This window comes from Haliaeetus leucocephalus, unplaced genomic scaffold (assembly GCF_000737465.1).
Source record: "Haliaeetus leucocephalus isolate CR32 unplaced genomic scaffold, Haliaeetus_leucocephalus-4.0 Scaffold598, whole genome shotgun sequence".
Taxonomy (NCBI): domain Eukaryota; kingdom Metazoa; phylum Chordata; class Aves; order Accipitriformes; family Accipitridae; genus Haliaeetus; species Haliaeetus leucocephalus.
The window spans coordinates 6,630,069-6,647,036 of record NW_010973034.1 but is presented as its reverse complement, the minus strand read 5'-3'; the positions used below and the strand labels follow the sequence as shown (position 1 = coordinate 6,647,036).

At 38.2% G+C, this 16,968-nt stretch overlaps 1 protein-coding gene across 2 annotated transcripts in view; it reads left to right on the top strand.

The window, feature by feature from the left end:
- The window catches only part of RASGRF2 (Ras protein-specific guanine nucleotide-releasing factor 2), a 126,073-nt gene that overhangs the window by 46,657 nt on the left and 62,448 nt on the right, over positions 1-16,968 (top strand). For both annotated transcript variants that reach the window (XM_010578069.1, XM_010578068.1), the window contains exons 3-9: positions 5,336-5,483; positions 6,122-6,211; positions 7,964-8,217; positions 9,312-9,391; positions 9,842-10,035; positions 11,574-11,683; positions 13,642-13,760. In XM_010578069.1, the coding sequence (XP_010576371.1) occupies positions 5,336-5,483; positions 6,122-6,211; positions 7,964-8,217; positions 9,312-9,391; positions 9,842-10,035; positions 11,574-11,683; positions 13,642-13,760 (995 nt within the window). The remainder of the gene's footprint in view (positions 1-5,335; positions 5,484-6,121; positions 6,212-7,963; positions 8,218-9,311; positions 9,392-9,841; positions 10,036-11,573; positions 11,684-13,641; positions 13,761-16,968) is intronic.

Genomic DNA, 16,968 nt, shown 5'->3' with positions numbered 1-16,968 from the left:
GTTACTGGCACTGCAGACGCACAAGGACCTATGGCCCTTGGGTCCCAACTCCAGTAGCTGGCACTTAGAGCTCTGTGGATGCATATACAGAGTCCCCTCACCCAGGAAAGTAGTTAGAAATGGAGTTTAATGAGAAGACAGGATGGACCATGCTGATCAGGTGCAGAGTATGGCCAGACAAGTGTACTGATCAACCTGGTTACATGTGACCCTTTATCGCCTTTTATCCCCTTATCTCTGCATTTTCCCAAGCGTGCTCCTCCTCAACCTCCTTGAACCCTCCCTTCTCCTGCCTTTGGTTCCTCCCTTAAACATCCCATAACAAGCCTTGTACAATCCCCAAATGGTGTTCCCTGTATCTCATAATAAGCCTCACCCCTCTATAGTTGGTAACCCTTCGCAGCCTGAAAGGTGATCTGGAGAGCCTTTCCACTGACTCATCTTGGTGGGTTTCACCTGCCAGCTGATGAGGCTGGTGGCTCTCCTGTCACAGCCCTGGGAGGAGCTGGGATGGGTTGGGGAGCTTGTTACTCTGACTAGGTTATTGGGGTTCCCTGCCTGGCATTGTGGCCCTTTCTGTTTGTGGAGATGGGTCTTTCCTGGGCTGATCTTGTGATAGCCTTGGCAGCAGCCAGGTCAGGGGGCTGGTTTCTCTCGGTCAGGTTATTTAGGTTACAGCAGCTGCTATTGTTCCTCTGTGCTCCCTTATGTTGGTCAAGATCAGCCTTTTATCACACAGCCTGTCGCTGCCTAACAGAGGTGACTGTACCTCCTGTACTCCTTGCACAGCACTTCACAGAAATCTGTTTTATTGCCTAGAAGGGCTATGTTCCCAGAGCAGACATCTCAGTGCTGCTGCAAAGGGCTCCTTAAGCCCTGCAAGGGGGCTTGTAGTTCTTGGCAGACAGCACTTTAGATGGCTTAGACACAAACTTCAAAAGCAATGATGGTTATACTGGTAATGATGGCTGTACAGGAGATTGGTGTGGTAGTTGTTTTCTAAGGGAACATTTGAAATCCCACCAATCACACTCTCTGGAGGTAGCAGCTATAACATCATAACAGCTCCGTGAAGCCTCAGCTTGCGCAGCAAGGAGTGTCCCTTCTATTGTATTTGGTCTGGACTTCATGGCTGCTGTTGAATTCTGTCTCAGTTTTGCATAATGGGGTAGGGTGCCTTTCTGCTCCAGTTTGTTTGTAGATGAATTCCTACAGTCAGATTTTCCTGGATAAAGGAGTGCTAGGACAGTTGGAACAGCTGGTTTTAGTATGAGTTGCGAGTCTGATGAGATGTGTTTTCAGCATTGTCTCATTCTCGCACAAGAGGGTAGCATTCCCCTTGCCACTTACCCATGCTGCTAGAGTAAGCCATTCCCCAACTGACGTGGTTTGGGTGCACAAAACTTCCTGTGATTTTTGGGGCCACCCTTCCAAAAGACTCTCTGTTCCAGTTTGTATTTCCCCGTCTCAATTAAAAGGATCTTGTGTTAAAAATCATTTGGGGTGTGGACTGATCATGCTTCCCCATGTATCACACAGTCCTACACCCACCCACCCACCCATCCTCCAGTCCTGGTTGCTGCGGTTGTTCGCCAGCCCAAGTGCCATTTCGCACCTGTTTGACTGGAAATCAGCAGACACCTCTTTTTCAGCCTTTATAAACAGTTGTCCACGTGTGTCCGAAAGCCCATCTTAATTTTGTATCTTCTGATAAGCCTCAGCCTGTAACCCTTGCAGCCATAGGTGTCCTTTGATATCCCATATCATACAGGAGTTCATTAAAGGCTAATGGTACTTGTGTACAGGTGGTGTCCCAAGTCACCTTGGTTAGAGTAGTAAGGATGGATTGCATAAGTTCTATTGCAGCTTCTGCTGTTTCCATCCCTAGTGTCGCTGTTGATGTGCCATTAGACTTCAAAACCTGTCTGGAGGCTACTCCTCTGTTAAGGAGTCCTATAGCTGCTTGAAGGTGGTTAGTATGGGCAGATGTAGGCAATTTCTTTTGCCTTCCAGACCCCCAGAGCCATATTGCCTGGTTTTTATAAAGAGTTGATTAGGTTGTGCATTTTGCATTTCAAGAGGGTGATTTGATATGACCATAAATAGTTCTGGCCAGGTCCAATGCCTGGTTCTTTCAGCTGCCTGAGTAGCTTTAGTACAATTAGTGTAGAGTGATCCAATGAACCATAACTCTGGTCTGAATTCAATACAAAAATCAATTATATTTGCTGGTAGCACTACTGGAGCCTTTATTTTGGTCTGCTACCACAACAAGGAGACCCTAATAATGAGGCATTGGTTAAACTTTCTCCAGTTTTCCTGCATTTTCTGAGCATGTCAGCTCTCACGGGGCCTAAATGATGCATCATTTTTCTCAGGACTTTCTTCACTGCTTCCTGTCTCCATGTGGTAGGTAGTGGTCAGTCAGAGCTTAAAAGTTCTTGAAATACCTGTTTTGAGTCCTGTCTTTACAGATGGTAGTAGGAAATAGGTATGGCCTCAGCTTTAAGAATGCTCTGTCTATAAGTCTTAGTACGTATTGTTATAAATTTATAGAATTGCTTCTCTCAATAAAATATTAATACTAATTCATAGAAAGCCATGCTTCACAGCAGTTGCTTCTTCCTATTAAATGATACCCAAGCCAGAGAACTAGATTTAGGCTGGCTGGTTACAAGTTGTTTTATGAATTTCTCGTCTTCCTTTGACATTTGAACACTTTGGTACAATTTTCTTTAACAAAGGACTTTGTATACATGTGTAATCAAGTCAGTGTTGAAACCTTGCCCTCTTGGAAGGCTCCTGGCATTATGCTCGATATACAGGTTAGCACTTTAGGCATGATGATCTTTGACTCATACAGACAGAGAGATGGATGAAAAGGTCTGTTAGAAGTACGTGAAGTTCATTCCAAAATCGTATGATTTTCCTTTCCCAGAACAAGTAGCAGTTTTCAGAAGGAAAATGGATAGCCTATTCTAAGTTAGCGTAGGTGTACATAGGATTTTCTAATTAACTCCTCTTCATACTGCTAATTATGGAAGTGAAGGAAATGTTGTTTAGTTTCCAGGCTGAGACTGACATTTTAGACAGCCAAAGCCACTAACTAGGCAAAATACTCTAAGTACGTCTCAAAAGAACAAAAACTTTTCAATCTTCCATAGCAAAGTAAGACTCTGGAAGTCTGGCTTAATGCATTTAAAGAAGCTGAAAAATCTAGATGAAGCTTCTTCCCCTGAAGGAGGAAAATAAAAAAAAGTGGAAAAAACCCATCGTATGAAATAGTATTTTGAGTCTTACGTCAGCTCTGACTGCAGCTGCTGTTCACCCTTTGTGATTCTGTGTCCTGCTATTTTCCTCAGTCTTGAATAAAAGCAAAGCAAAATCTGTCAAATTCTGTATTGGAAACATTTGGTAGCAAAAGTTTAAGAACGTTTTGAAAAGGTTAAATAGAAGAAAAGGTCTTGTCACCTATGTGGATCTGGTTTTAGGTAGAAAAGACTACCCTTAATATTAAATGTAAATCAGGGTGGTGCTGCAGGCACTAAGGAATGCATTTTCTCAAATATGTTACATGTATTTTTTTCTTCATAACATCTCATCATTGTAAAACAACTAGTGCTAACTGTGTTTCTAGCTCAGACACTTTTTATCATGTGCAAATGCCTTTTAGGGTACAGAGATTAAGTAATACGGTTTCTGAAAAAAAAAAGAAAAGGGATTCTTGCAAAACAGAAAATGTTATTGAAAAATTTTAAAGAATTAAATCTCATACTTTATTACTGTTTATTGCATAGTTAGGATACAGGGACTGCTTGATGACAGATTTTTTTATGTATGTTGTTTTACTTTTTGGAAGAGATGCCCTGAGCTTTTTTTTTTTTTCAATTTCTTGTTTACTATTGCAGTAGTTAAAATACAACAATAAATGCAATAGAACTAAATTGAATTCTTATTCTTTTTATAATCTATTCAAGGATGAAAAACTTTTGCTTTGTGATAGCTGTGGTAACTCATTCTGATTATTTTAAATCTAAGCTTGCTTTCTAGTTTAGGCGTTGAATTTAATAGCTGTACTCAATATTGGCCCCCACCAGTATATAACTGCACTAATACTGATTGAAATGGCAGTAAATATATAAAAAAAAAAATAACTGGAGAGGATGCACATGATTACATTTTTAAAAGCCTCACAGTATTTAATAGCAAATGTTCATTTTTTTAATGAGTGCTGCAGCAAGTAGAAAGAAATTTAAAAGGAAAAGATGTGCAATCCAAAAATTCCTTCTGTCAAATCCTGTGCTAATTTGACAGTGGAAACAGATACGATAGTCAGCATTTTCAACGATAGGTCATAAAATAGTAAGAGATCCCTTGTGAAAGATTTAGGGCTTCGTTCTGCTGTGTTTTGTGCAGTTTGTTCTTTATTTTGTAAAATTATTTAACTCTCGGAGGAACAAGCTTCCTGAAACTTAGGTAAAGAGGTGGTATGGGTCTGTAGATTGTGCTGAATCAAGGCCACAAAATGATTACGTTGCAGGACTGTGTGTTTTCTGCACATTTGAATTATCTACGTGAGAGAGACTGCATTATGTGAACAAACAGTCTGATGAAGATGTTGCATAGGAAGAAACTAATTTCTCCCTTACCTGAAGCTGGGAAGAGTACTTCCAATACGATGCTTGTCACTGCTCTGATTGTGACATCTAATTCCACTAGGATACTGTCCCTTTTCAAGAAAAGACAAATCAATGGCAGTTTGCCACCCAAGAGCTGAAAGGAAGACTGATATCATAGTTCCTGTTACTAATTAGAATAAATACATTTATTTGAGTAATCTCAAACTGGCCTAAACAATAAAATAGGTGTTAGCAAACTAAAATAACAGTTATGATGAGAATTCTTCCATAAAAAGATCTGACAGATGGAGAGAAATAGAAATAGTTCTGTTGAAGTGCCAGATGCTGCCCCCAGGTCCTCCCAAAAGATGGAAAAAAAGCAGCCCTTAAAATAAATAAAATAAATTGAATTAATAGAATTCTTGGGCTTAGCCTGAGAATTAGAAGCTCATAAAAAGATCAGTGCAATTATCTTGCTCTTGGTAACTGGATACTGGGAAACTGGGTACTGCTAGCACCTTTGTCTAAAAAGGATATTGGAACAGTCTAAGTTTGGATGATTTATGATCAAGCTATTTATGGTACGTTAAGCCAAAGAAACATGGTTTTGCAGGTTTCTTGTCATCGGTGCAATGTTTATTCTGTCAATATCTCATAAGGGGATATGGAAGACAATAATTTGCTATTTTTACTAACATAAATGTTTTCCCTTTTAGTTATTCAGATATTCTGATTGAAAGGGAGGTGTTAATGCAGAAGTACATTCATCTCGTCCAGATTGTAGAGACTGAAAAGATTGCAGCCAATCAGCTTCGACATCAGCTTGAAGATCAAGACACAGAAATTGAAAGACTTAAATCTGAGGTATGTGCCAGAGTCATCAAGCAATCACTGAATTACATTTTGCTGTGTGCATTTCAGTAATATTCAATATTTCTGTAATATTGTGAAAATAAGAGAACCCAGTAAGGTTAATGTATAATAGTCCTGTAGTAGTTCCCCTAGGAACCCTTGGCTAAATATTTTTCTTAGAAATATAGGGTACTGTTAAACTGATTGGATTACTTCTTTGCAGAGACTTTAAGATGAGACATTGCTTTGCAGTATGGGTGCCATTGATTGCATTATTTTCTACCTGTCTTCACATGAGGAGTTTGATCCTCGTCACATTGTCTTTGTTTGTGACAGTATTGAGAACTATTCCAAACTGCTCTATTTCACTGAATGTTAAAAATTTTGTTGCAGTCCTGAGCTGATGAAGTCTGAAAGGCACACTTGGTTTTGAGAGGAGAACCAGCTCTCTTCTGGTCCTTCCTCCATCTAGATCAAGAGCCTTGCTGGTTTTCACAGAACTGTGTTCATGTGCCTGTGACCAAGTACATGTTTGTCATTCTGTGCAGCTTTAACAGGCTTGAAGAACGGGAAAATATTTTTCTGTTAGTTCTGCAACTAAGACTTTCATTAGCTTGAGAAAGCATTTAATGAATGGTTGTTTTTGTCAGATTATAGCTCTCAATAAAACAAAAGAAAGAATGCGACCTTATCAAGGCAACCAGGAAGATGAGGATCCAGATATTAAAAAAATTAAAAAGGTAAACATCTAACCTTCTGTGCTTAAGAGGAGCGTGGGATGGGGGGTGTACTTCTGTATTTTAGTCTGTCCAGTTTTGTATTCATTTATTTTCATTAAGTACAGTCAAATAGCAAGATTCTTTTGCCCTGTCCCTACTTAAACCTCTTAAATTACAACAGCTTCCTATTTTTCAGTGCCACATTTATCCCATGGTGTATTTGTTACTTAAGTATTCATTTTTACTTGCAAGGTATATATTGAGTTTCTTAAAGAAGCTTGCACATAGCATTCAACTGCTTGTAAAGACTGAAATTAAGTTACGGGCTACATCCTGTGGGAATCCAGTGTATAGGCACTTTATACTCCTTTCTTATAAAAATGCTTACAAAGATATAAGAGAATGACTTATATTCTGTCACTGCAGCTGGAATACAAATATTGAAAATGCAGCAAGCAGTCTTGGTTTAGGTTGTCAGTGGGTCTGTTTGATGGTGATTGTTCCAGGGTACTATGACCAGTGGTTTTAATAACAGGGACAGAATTGTCCCAGTCTGTATGGCATTTACATGTGCAACTTTTGGTAATCTTGCTTAAGGCTGGATATAGCCAGCCTCCAGAACTGTGGCCATAGCTGACTCCCACAAATCCTAATGCATGAGCATGAATTGAATTCATGCTTGAAGATGTGGTCCCATATGTGTCACCCTTATTCTCACAGTGGTCAGTCTCTTAAATTGCATAATATCCTTTATGGCATGTGGACTTAGTTTCTGACTTTTTCTGGGTCATGCAGTCTGAGTCAGGGTCAGCACTGACCTGATACCCTAGTGTGAATTTTCCTTTTCAAGCAGATTAAACATTGTACTAGAAGCTGGAAATGTCTTTTTTAGTAGAAGGAGAGCTCTGATTCTGTATATAATTCACTGCATTCTACATCTTGATTGTTTAGACAATTGGGCCCTTTTTTTAAAGTTGTTTATTCAGAGTAAACTGCTACCAGTGAGATTTTGCATTTCTCTTTCAAGGCGAATGTTCTTCACATTAAGATCAGGGCAAAGACATACTGAAATTTTCTGTGACGAGATGTAGACCTTTTCTGTAATCTTTAATCCACTTGTAATTTCAATGGATTATTATGCTTCAGTAGATTTTTCCATGACAGAGATACTTTTTAAGAATGCCAAAAATCTGCCTTTTCTGGATAATAATATTGCTGGCCTAGGTGTCTGAGACTAGGCAGTATATTGATATACTTAGCTTTAAATACACATGCTAAGTGGTATCCATTAAAAACAGAAAGGTGAGTTGAACAACTATTTCAGAATTATGTCACTAATGATATCAAGTGTCTCTTGAAATGTCTTACCTGGAAGTGTTGCACAATACTTCTGGAGATACAAGAGAAATGTGTAAGGGAAGGTAAAAGGAGTTAAAAGCCTGCCCAGTGTGTAGCACAATTGTGCTGCTAGGAAGAGCATATACAAAGGTACAACGTTTGAGCTTGCAGTAAAAGGTACCTTGATATGTATGTGATATCTGTTCAATCTGTTTTCTGGCAACAAATACAACTAAGTGATTGTGGGAATTTCATTAACAAGCAGAGATCTAAAAAAATATATAAATCAGGAGCAATTATAGATCAGTAAGGGCAACACTTTTATTTTTTTAAACAGAGGTATTTCATTTAGAGGGTTATTTCTACAGTGAAGTGCTCATGATAAGTTCTGTAATGTTTTTTCTCATTCTTCCTTTCTGCCTGGTCCATTTTTAGGTCCAGAGCTTTATGCGGGGCTGGTTATGTAGAAGAAAATGGAAGACTATTGTCCAAGATTATATTTGTTCTCCCCATGCAGAAAGTATGAGAAAAAGGAATCAGATAGTTTTTAACATGGTGGAGGCTGAATCTGAATATGTGCATCAACTTTATGTTCTTGTGAACTGTTTTCTGCGGCCCTTAAGGATGGCTGCAAGTTCAAAGAAGCCACCTATCAGTCACGATGATGTTAGTAGCATTTTCCTCAACAGGTACGGGGCTTTTTGTTTGCTTTTTGGGGGTTTCACTGACCACTTCTTCCCATTCTGCTTCAGTTTACAGTAGCGAGATCTGGCACTTGTTTTTTTTCTCTAATATAAGTAATGTCACTGAGGTAGACCATGTTTCCAGGAGTAAAAGGCAAGGTGCTGTCAGTGATGCTGTTTGAAACCAGCTGGACCTCTTTGCCTCCTCACATTCTATTTCTGCCTCTGCTAGAGGAAGGAAAGGACAAATCATGCCTCTTGGGGCAGTTCTCATAATTTTCTGTCACCTTTCCTGTTTTCTTTTGTCTTAAGAGAGCAAAATTGGACTTAGTGGCCTCATATGATCCAGATAAGGCCCTGAGGATGAGTATGTCAACTTTTCTATTTTCTGTTGTTCTGCCTCAGGAGCTCCTTCCCTCTCGCTTGTCTTTTTGTATCCTACAAAAAAGAATTGTAGCTTGCATTAAGCATCCAAGTACTATCATAATGAGTATGTACAAATAAGCCAACAGGCATCTAAAATTTGATCCAGGATTGGGATTGCATCTAAGTCTGCCTGAAACCTCTAAGAAATAGAACATGTTCCTTTAGTTATGAGACAGGATTCCCTTTCATAGCTCATTCATGATCACTGTACTCTTTATGGTTCCTCTTATAACTGGGATGTTGCCTTCTTCTGTTGACCTCATGAGCTAAAGTACAATATTAAGGTTCATGTTATAGAAGAGTTGAAAGTTTCAAATCTTAAACAGCAGCAAGGGAGAATGTAGATGACTACCACTGGCTTGAGGTTTTCTGCATCTTTTTAATCCCCTTAGGCTACTGAATGCTTTGTCAGAGATATTCTTGGAAAACCTATTCATTAAACTGGAACATATTATTTAATAGATGCTTTTGTTTAAAAGAATTAAACAGAATATGCCTTTTGCACCAAATACTATATATTTTGTAGAGATACTACACCAAAAATTTTAAACAATGCCATGAAAGGAAAATATACTAATACACTAATAACCAGGAAGAGATGTTTCTCTGTGAATTATTAAGCAGAAAATAAAACCTAAATTTTCTTTTTGTATGTTTAAATACTTGTTTTTCAGTGAAACAATCATGTTTCTTCATGAGATATTTCACCAAGGCTTAAAAGCAAGAATAGCTAATTGGCCTACTTTAATCCTAGGTAAGTTACTGTATTTTTCTCTAGGGGTACAATTTTAATATTTATTTTTGAAATTACAGTGAGGTCTTTTTTTTTAAAGAAAGAACTTTTTAAAAGTCCCTTTAGAATGGAACACATTTCCAGAACTGACACCATGAGATCTGGTGGAGTGGGAGTCCCACATGGGCAGTAATGACTGTCTTGCAGTCCATACATGAGAATGCCTCTGCCCTAAACATGGATTAGACACAAGCCCCTGAATTTTTGGTGGTATTGTCTGATTACTAACTAATCAGAACAACCATGTTTTGGCAGGTGAAAAGAACTAAGTTTAATGTTTCTAAAATCTCAGTATATTGGAAACAGAACTGATTATAGTAATTCCCTTCCATAGAGCATAGTAGTTTCTTTAAAAATACATTTTGAGAGATGGATAGCTGGGAAAAAAAAGCATTTCTTGACTTTTTCTAGCTGACTTATTTGACATTCTGCTGCCAATGCTGAACATATATCAAGAATTTGTTCGGAATCATCAATATAGTCTACAAGTACTGGCAAACTGTAAGCAAAACAGAGATTTTGACAAACTCTTGAAGCAGTATGAAGCCAACCCAGCATGTGAGGGGCGAATGCTGGAAACTTTCCTTACTTACCCCATGTTTCAGGTAGTCTCTGTATATTTTTTGTGCCTATTTGTTTTTAATGTTTGTTTGATTCATTTTGTGTTACTGACATTACAGTTGACTGAAGATTCTTCTTGCTTAACTAAAAATGCACTCATGCAAATTAATTTAGTTTTAATTTGTTTTGTTGTTATAATGAAACTGCCTGTAGAGATCTTTCCTCCCAACTATAGTCATTCATCTCTGTTCAGAATCTTATGTATGTTGAAGCAGAATGTGGGATGAGGACTAGCACCAAAAGAAAAAAAGCTGAGAAACAATTACTCGACTTCTGCCTACTGCAGGATTATGAAGCAGCCCAGAGAGGGATAATGTACCTGGTATAGCAAGTGAGAGCACCTACAAACATTTTACTAGGAATACATTTTGAAACTTTGCTCCCACTTTGTTCTCCAGTGACCTGGTCTTTAGGAAATGAAAAATGTATTGCAAAAGTTTTGAAAACTTTATTATCCTTCTGATATTTTGTCTTGATCTGTCTGGATTAATTATTTGTGGCTGTTTTAAGAGGTCTATTGAAACACTGGCCTGATGATTTTGTGACTTTTATGTTTACCCTAACATTTTACTCATCAAGAGAATAGTGAACCTCCTCAGTTTGTTCAGTTACTGGCAAAGCAAGTAGAGTCAAAAGGGGGCATCAGTGACACTTGTGTAAGTGCTAGTTACTCATATTAGCCTAAAGGGGCATTACCACCTGTAACAATACATTTTTTTTAGCTTTGAGCTTGTATATTGTAAAGGTTTGGGATTTTCTGGTTGATCTGAAACAAGGTCATGGGATCTTAGAAGGAAGAGAGAGGGTCCTATTCATATGTGATGGAGGATGTCATTGCTGATGACTTTTCACTTCAGCATAATGAGAAGTCATGTCTCCATTTCCTAAGTAACTTTTATTCTGTAAAGACAAGTTATACTGCAGTATCACTTGGTTCTGGTTAAAAGCCCTGAAACTACTTTAAGTAATAATAAATGGATCAGGGTCCTTGTGCTACCCTGTGGCCTTTAATAGTCAAATACTGCATATTCTTCAATGTCTATTAGTGCAAAGTGAATTTTATATAAATGCAAACTGGTCAGCTGGGATTTTCAAAGTCACGAGAAATTTAGATGCATGTATCCTATTAAAATTGGGGGAAGGTATGTATGAATCTCCCAGGGAGTTTTGAAGGTGTTCTCTATTGGTACTTGGATAGCAGCGTGAAAAAATGAAATTTATTGTTGTATTTATGTCTGCCTCTGATCTGATCTTTTTCTTAAAATGTAATAAATGGATCTTGTGCTTCCTCAAACTAAAAACATACATATGCATATGTAGCCTCTATCACCCAAAAGTTCAGTATTTTTGACAGTAGTTATATTTAGAATGTATGTATAATCATTTAGCTGTGGATATTCATTTAAAAAAGGCTATGTTTGCAAAACTTTTCTGACCAAGGTGATAGCTAATATATAACAAAAAGCTGTATTGGATTTATTCCTTTAAGGATTTACTGATTTTATACCTTATTTGTTTTAAGATTCCTAGATATATTATAACACTTCATGAACTTCTGGCTCACACACCACATGAACATGTTGAGCGAAAAAGCCTTGAATTTGCTAAGTCTAAACTGGAAGAACTTTCAAGGTAAGATTTTTCTACCTTATGTTCAATAATCTTGAATCAAAGGTTTTGAAATGAAAAACCTATTTTCTTTATTTTGGTTTGATTTTGTGCTTTTTAAAAAAATTATTTTAAAGAAAAGGATCAAAACCAAACCAAACCAAAGATAATGATAAAACCCCCAAATACCACCATTTAATATTTTGGCTCTTCTGGGGTTTTTTGGCTAACATAAATCTTCAAGTGTGTCCTAGTATTTTGGGAAGGGGAGAATCGTGGTTGCTATAGGAACTACCTACCCCTGGGTTATGAGCAAAGCAATTTTCTTTGCATAGAGAAATAGATTTTTTTTTCACAGTTTAAAGAAAGAGGGCATTTCTGTTACTCTGTGACAACGGGAATCAATCAGGGTCCTGAAAAGTACTGAGTACTGAGTTCACAGTCTGTGTTATAGTTTATGTGCATTAATGGAATATAACTGATTTTCACATATGCTTCAAATAATACCAGATAAACAGGAACTAAAGGTATATTTTGAGAGCTAGGGCTCCCTGTAGCAACCTGCAAAATGAAGCTCTTCCCTGAACTCCCAGACCATTCTCAGATGTTCCCCTCTGTCAGTCCAGTAAGAAATTTGGTTGTTATCTCTGGGAAACACAGTTTTCTGCTGTGAACAAAGAAATGCTGCATGAACTCCAGGATATAAATCTTGAGTATCTGGAGTATTCACCGAAGATATACTTGGAGAATATTTAGTTGTAACAGAGGGATCACTTTACAGCTTTTGTTAATTGTGTGCTCTTGACTGGTCAGTTTTCTTTTTCTGTTAAGACAAAGTTGCTACCTTGTGCAGACTGCCCATTAATTTGGAGCTTATTATTTTTTCCTTTTTGTCCCACTGTGTTTTTAACAGAGGCAGCTTTCTGAGTCAGGTCATGCTGTGCCACCTCTTCAAGCTCTAATGTCTTAAAGAGCTGGGCAGGCAATATCTTTTACAGAAATGTCTGTGTTTGACTCCTGCAGTGTTCAGCAAGTTCTGCCCTGTTCTGAGGCCATCTGAAGCAGAAAAAAGTAATGTCTCCTTTCCACTCAAGCAAAGCAGAGAATTTCTCTGGCCAGTGTTATGTGCAGAAGCAGATCAATCAGCTTTGACGTGGCTTCATCTCATAAGTCAGAGTTCATTGATGATCCAACTAATTTGTCACTCAGCATTCAGAATTGGAGGCTGAGACTGATTGATCCTCCTCTGCTCATAAGGCAGACAGTGTAGACCATAAATATAAAACTTTGTGACTCATTTCCATCTCTTTAATGTAATTCTGAGGGAGGAAGAGCTTTCAGATAGTGCAGTCTGGTCCCAGTTTAGGAAAATATTATACATCACAACACCATATAAACTTCTGGGTTGGTTTCAGCCTTGAAAAAATCCGTATTTCTCTTTGTAAGGGGAGGATGCCTATGAAAAAAAGTGGGAGAAAGTAAGCGGTGTGCCATCAAGGCTGTGGTTGTTACAGGAAGCAACGGCAAAGTGAATGGTACAATTGAGATGTAAACTGAAGCAGAGCAGAGTGGGAACCTAAAGTCATGGGCAGGGACTCTACAATGTGTTATAACTTCCAGGTTTGTGGCAGCCTGGTCTATTAAGGATCAAGAAGTACTATTCTATTAGCTGTGAAGGGTTTTTAGCTTGGTGGCATGTCAGATGTATTTAGAAATAGCCTAAAAACAAGTCTGGCAAAATTGGTTCCACTGTTGAAAAAACTAAATGATTGCAAGAATTATTTGAAAGGGAGGAGAAAAAAGGCAAGAAACTTGATCTAGAGTGATCATGTACTGCATGGATATATCTGTTTTGTAGCAGGTGGCAAAGGACATCAACTACCTTCTGTGTCTACGCTGTGTAAGTGCAAGTGAAAACAGACACAACAGGTGCAAGATACATTTCAGGGAACTTAAAGTGCATTTTGTATTGTGTCTAACAGGGTGATGCATGATGAAGTGAGTGACACAGAAAACATCCGGAAGAATCTAGCCATAGAAAGAACGATAGTAGAAGGCTGTGATATATTACTAGATACCAGCCAAACTTTTATACGCCAAGGTAAGGCATTCTTCTTTAAAGCTATCTGTATAATCATGAAAAAATTGCATTAAAACCAGCAGGGTTCATGTTGCCATCATTGGGCAGGTCACTGTGCTGCACACAGCTAACATCCTAAGACAACTCATGGTCTGTGGAGGGTAAGTCACAAAACGCCTTGATGACAACTAATTTTGGGCTGTAGTTGAACCCCATTTCTGTGCTGTTTTCTTCAGAAATCATGAAAAACAGCAGCTCATGAATGGTAAAGCACTCATGGGACAGTAATGTACATTCTGCCTGGACTGTAATCTTCAAAGGGATGGAATTACCTACAGCTCCTCAGTGACCAGGGCTGCCTGGCCAGTTAACATGACAGTCCCAGCTGGTACCAACATTTGGGCAAAAGTGTAGGAGAAACTTGAAGCTTTGTCAGTGGTAAAGTGATTGCTAGGAAAGAAAAGAGCTGTCAGTTCCCATTTTTCTTGGTGCTTTGGAAACATCTCAAATTGATAGCGCAAGCACAGATTTAATACCTGAACATACTCACTTTGCCTCTTGAGAGACGCATTTTTGGGCTTTAGTAGAAGTTCAGCATAGATATAAAAGCAATTCTGCAAGAAGAAGTCATGAAGAAAAGGCATCCTGTTCTGCCAGGAACGTAGGACTACTAGTATAATAGTTAGCAAAATAAGAGGGGAAGACCCCTACTGTATTCTTTTCTGTCTATTCTCGGTGGTTTTGGAAACTCTTTCTATTGATAGTTAGCTATAGCAGAGGTGGAATTTGTTGTTAAGTTCTACAAAATTGTGATAAAATAACTTTTCCATTTAAAATAAGTGTCACTTTTTACCAGGAACTGCAAACCGGTTGCAGTTCTTATTTGGTGGGGTTTACTTTAATGTTAAACCAGCAAATGTGAAAACTTCATAACTGAAGCTTATTTTTCTCCCATTTATACGATGATTTACTTCTGGATCTTTTAAAACAAGTTAGTGGGTTTGTATACAGTAACTACAAATCTGTGTCGTAGGGTTTTGTCTGGGTAAAAGCTTCTTTGTGTCTGAAAAGCGTTAAATGTATTTAGGAAAGGCCAGGAATGTAACTTAGGTGCATCCCTTCATAAGACCTTTTCTAGGTAGCCTCAGCAGAACATTTGTTGTTTAAAAGAACCATATGCACAGCTGGTAATTAATATGCTTTGTATACATTTTGAAATCCATTCTGTGGTGTTTCTGTAGTTATTTGGCCAAACTATGAAACTTCCTGTAATAAATTCCAAGACTGTTTGTACAACAGTCACTGTTAAATTACTTGATGCTTCATTAAATATGTGCATTTGTTATAACTGAGGTATTTAAAGAGTTATGAATATGTCTTTGAGAAGTGTTGCATCCACAGCCAAAAAATTATAGGTCTGTGGTTATCTTAGATTGACTTCACTATGCAATTTAATTACATTTTAGAATTTTTTTGCAAGATGACTACAATATTTTGTATTTATATATCTGTTGGGTTTTGTCCCCTTAAGATTGGCTGATGTTATTTTGTCTGTGTACCCAGTGTTTCATCGGTAAAAACTCATTATTTTTTCTGTGGGAATCAGTCTGAAAAAGATTACTGTTGGAGTGTTAGACCCAGGTCAAACCCATAGTTTAAGTAAATTAAATTCAGATTTATTTCTGGGCATACAGTCAAAGGACAGTGGACAAGACTGTATGTTATAGAAGGCTGTATCACAGTTTAACTTTTGGAACATCCACTACATGTCATTTTGTGTAAGTGCAGAGATCGTATAGAGCTAATGAAGTAACACAGAGCCCATTTTCCTTTCACATCTGATAGTAGGGTCACTTTTACAGTGTTGTCCATCTCCTCTAATTTCAATTAGGGTCCTATTCTTTGTGTTGATTAGTGTAGGGCACAGGAAACCTCTTTTCAGCTTAAAAAAGGAGTGAGGTGCCTTTACCTTTGTTCAGACTTTTTCTGTGAAGATTAATTGCAACTTTGGCATATGTTATTACTTTACTTTCTAAGAAGAGAGTGATTCTGTTGGGGTATACAAGCTGAGACCTTGGGAACTATCTCTGGCAGAGCTTTGCAATCTGGATTGTGGATTGCCCTTCATGTTTCTTGGGGTCTGCTTTTCTCTGTCTCTTACTTAGATACTGACTTTATTGTCAAGCATATTATAAGTCATGGCAGACAATTCAGGAACTTTAAGAGTCTAAAGGAAGCATAGGGAATCTCGGTCTGCAGTCCAACACTGGCTGACACCCAGACAACTGGGCATCTCTAGGCCCATTAGATGCCTCCAAACACTCAGTCTGATGTTCCTGCCATCAGCTGCTATGAATTTACCTCTACTGATAAATATATCACAACTACAAAATCATGGAATAGTTGAAGTTGGAAGGGACTTCTGTAAATTATCCAGTCCAATCTCACCAGTTCAGAGCAGCACCAGCTGGAGCAGGTTGCCCTGTACCACGTCCAGTCAGGTTTTGGTTGTTTCCAAGGATGGAAACTCCACAGCCTCCCTGAATGAGCAATGTGTTCCAGTGTTTGACCATCCTTACAGTAAAATTAAAAGACCACCAGAATGGAGAAAGCCAAACTGAATTTGTAAACCAGGCACTTACCTGTAGACTAAAAATTTTTTTTTAAAATACAACCTTTTGTATTTCTTGGATAGAACAAAGGCTAACAGAGTGCTATTCTGCTCTTCTGGCAGTGTTGAAGTACTGAAAGTTCTTAGGTCTGTAGCTGGATAAAAATTCCTGAGTTTACACCTATCGTCCAAACTATACTATTAACGAATGTTCTAAAATTAGCCTCACTTGCTCACTGCAACTGTACATTGGCCAATTGTGACCATTTTTTTCCTTAAGAGGAAATCTGTACTAGAATGCATGGTGGGCAAATGCCCAGTTTCATTAATCACAAAAGCTTGATGGGAATGCATGAGGTCCTTGCTTGATGTCAGCCATGCAGCATGTGTAGATGTGTTTGTCTCTGTAAATATTGAGTATCAAAGAGAGATAATGCAGTCTCTCTTTTCTGCATTTAAAAAATGTCCTTTATTTTGATTTACCTTATTGAATGGTAACGTTTCAGCTCCATACAAGACGACCATTTAATCTCCAGCCCATTTTAGCAGAACAGAATATGGTATTCCTGAAAGCATTCTAATGGGGGGGGGGGGGGGGGGGAGAAGCTACCTGTAAAG